Below are 1,854 nucleotides of genomic sequence, written 5' to 3'. Positions count from 1 at the left end.
TTATATAATGGCTGTTAGTCTGTTAGCATATTTTAGATTCTGATGTTCAGTCGAGAGCAAGAGAAAATTCCATTATCAGTATATGCTAACTAAAGTACATTTACTCAAAAAGTACTTCCAATTGATTTATAACCTTGGATTTTTGCAAGTTGGTATCACACTGCCTGGCAGTATAGGCACCTTCATCATTTGTATTTGTTCATCCTTTTCCCTCCTGAGATCTTGAAAAGACAGACTAACCAGAATGTTGATATCTTGTCAAAGTGACATAAGTTGATAGTTCTCTAAGTTAGCTTAGAATTAGAGTTTTGAGCTACTGTTCGACTGGTCTGTGTTGCTTACAGATGTTCCTGAGAAACCGATCTATTGGGGATCTCACTCAGGCATCGAGGATATTGCTGAGTCCATCTCTCAAGTTGATCCTCATCCAGACTGTCATACAGTTTTTGATTGCTGCCGTAGGGATTATTTTCCAGTGGAACCGTGAAAGACGTTATAGACCAGCAAGTCCTGATTGCCTGGACTCAACCTCGAGGATGTAGGCTTAAAGTTGTTGATTTGCTGAAAAATGATGGAAAATGATCCAGTAGGGATATTTGCTTAGAGGATTATCAAATAGAGTGATACTTACGGGAATAGAGGATTGCAGATTACAGAAAAAACAGTGTAATTTGAATAAAAGGAAGTAGCTTTATATAGGGTGTTCCCAGAGTTACATATGGTATTTGTAGACATGGAAGAATATTTTATTCAGATTCTAGGTATGAAGTGAATTCTAGAAATGATGCAGAGCAAAAGAAAAAAAAAAGGATGCTGGACATAGAGTTGCTATTCAGTAAAATTATGGCATGATTTTGGTATTTTTTATGCAAGTTATGGAATATTATGATAGATTTAAATATTATGATAGATTTAAATAGTAAATCATATTATAAAACACAATTTGTTATGCGTCAGTTAGGATTACAAGAGGACAGCGTTACTGTAATTGGCAAAAAGAATGAAATGTAACATGGCAGTGACTATTTGCCACCAGCAATCTCTCTCCTTGTCTCTGCCATCTCACACTCATATTGAGTGCAGTTTTGAAAATCCATCTCAAGCTTATAATAGCAACAACAGCATTAACAACATTTTAGTCAGAATCACATTCTATTCCATATCTGTGAATATTTGACTATAACTCATGGGATGTTCTGTGTTTTGTAGGTTAGCAACATCATAATGTTTATATATTTCTCCCCAGAGTCCCTTGTTGCTCTGAGGATTGTTTTGAAAATGAAACGGAGTTCTCAATGAAACATGTAATAAGAGACTACCATGAAATGTCTTGTTTGTTAATTGCTGTGTCTAGAAGTTTGAACCAGAAACCTAATGGTGAAACTGGTCAAGCAATAAAATTGTGTTTATCTTGTCAACTGGAAGTTTAAAGAGAATGGAATGGTTGAGCTTGTTAGAAGCAACTTTGTTTTTCAGAGGGAATTTTCTAGTGGGAAAAGTCAAGTCTTGAACTTATATATTACCAGATTTTTGTAACTCATCTACTATTTTCAGCAATTGATTTATTATCATCTCCACTGTACCTTTATTGATATTCTCAGAATAATATAAGTTACATGACAATGACTGCTTGCCATAGATATGTTGGAGTATGTTTAATTCAATGCCTCAGGGACATTTGGGGAGGCTGACTGGGCATAGTATCCTTATTATGTACATTAGACTTCATTTCATTAGATTAAGTGTTTCACTCTGAGTACAAGGTGAAATGGGGTATTACAGAGGGTTGAAAGTAGGATTTTCCCTCATTTTTGCTAATCTTATGTTAAAAAAAAATGCAGTTATATACAAAGC

At 34.8% G+C, this 1,854-nt stretch overlaps 1 protein-coding gene across 1 annotated transcript in view; it reads left to right on the top strand.

The window, feature by feature from the left end:
* LOC119586797 (protein C19orf12 homolog) overlaps window positions 1-1,854 on the top strand; it is a gene marked incomplete in the record, with an annotated part of 17,887 nt that overhangs the window by 15,075 nt on the left and 958 nt on the right. The window contains 1 exon segment of the mRNA XM_037935516.1: window positions 345-1,836. Coding sequence (XP_037791444.1) covers window positions 345-542 — 198 coding nt within the window.

This window comes from Penaeus monodon, chromosome 22 (genome assembly GCF_015228065.2).
Source record: "Penaeus monodon isolate SGIC_2016 chromosome 22, NSTDA_Pmon_1, whole genome shotgun sequence".
In the NCBI taxonomy this organism is placed as follows: Eukaryota; Metazoa; Arthropoda; class Malacostraca; order Decapoda; family Penaeidae; genus Penaeus; species Penaeus monodon.
This window is presented reverse-complemented; position numbering and strand designations above follow the sequence as displayed.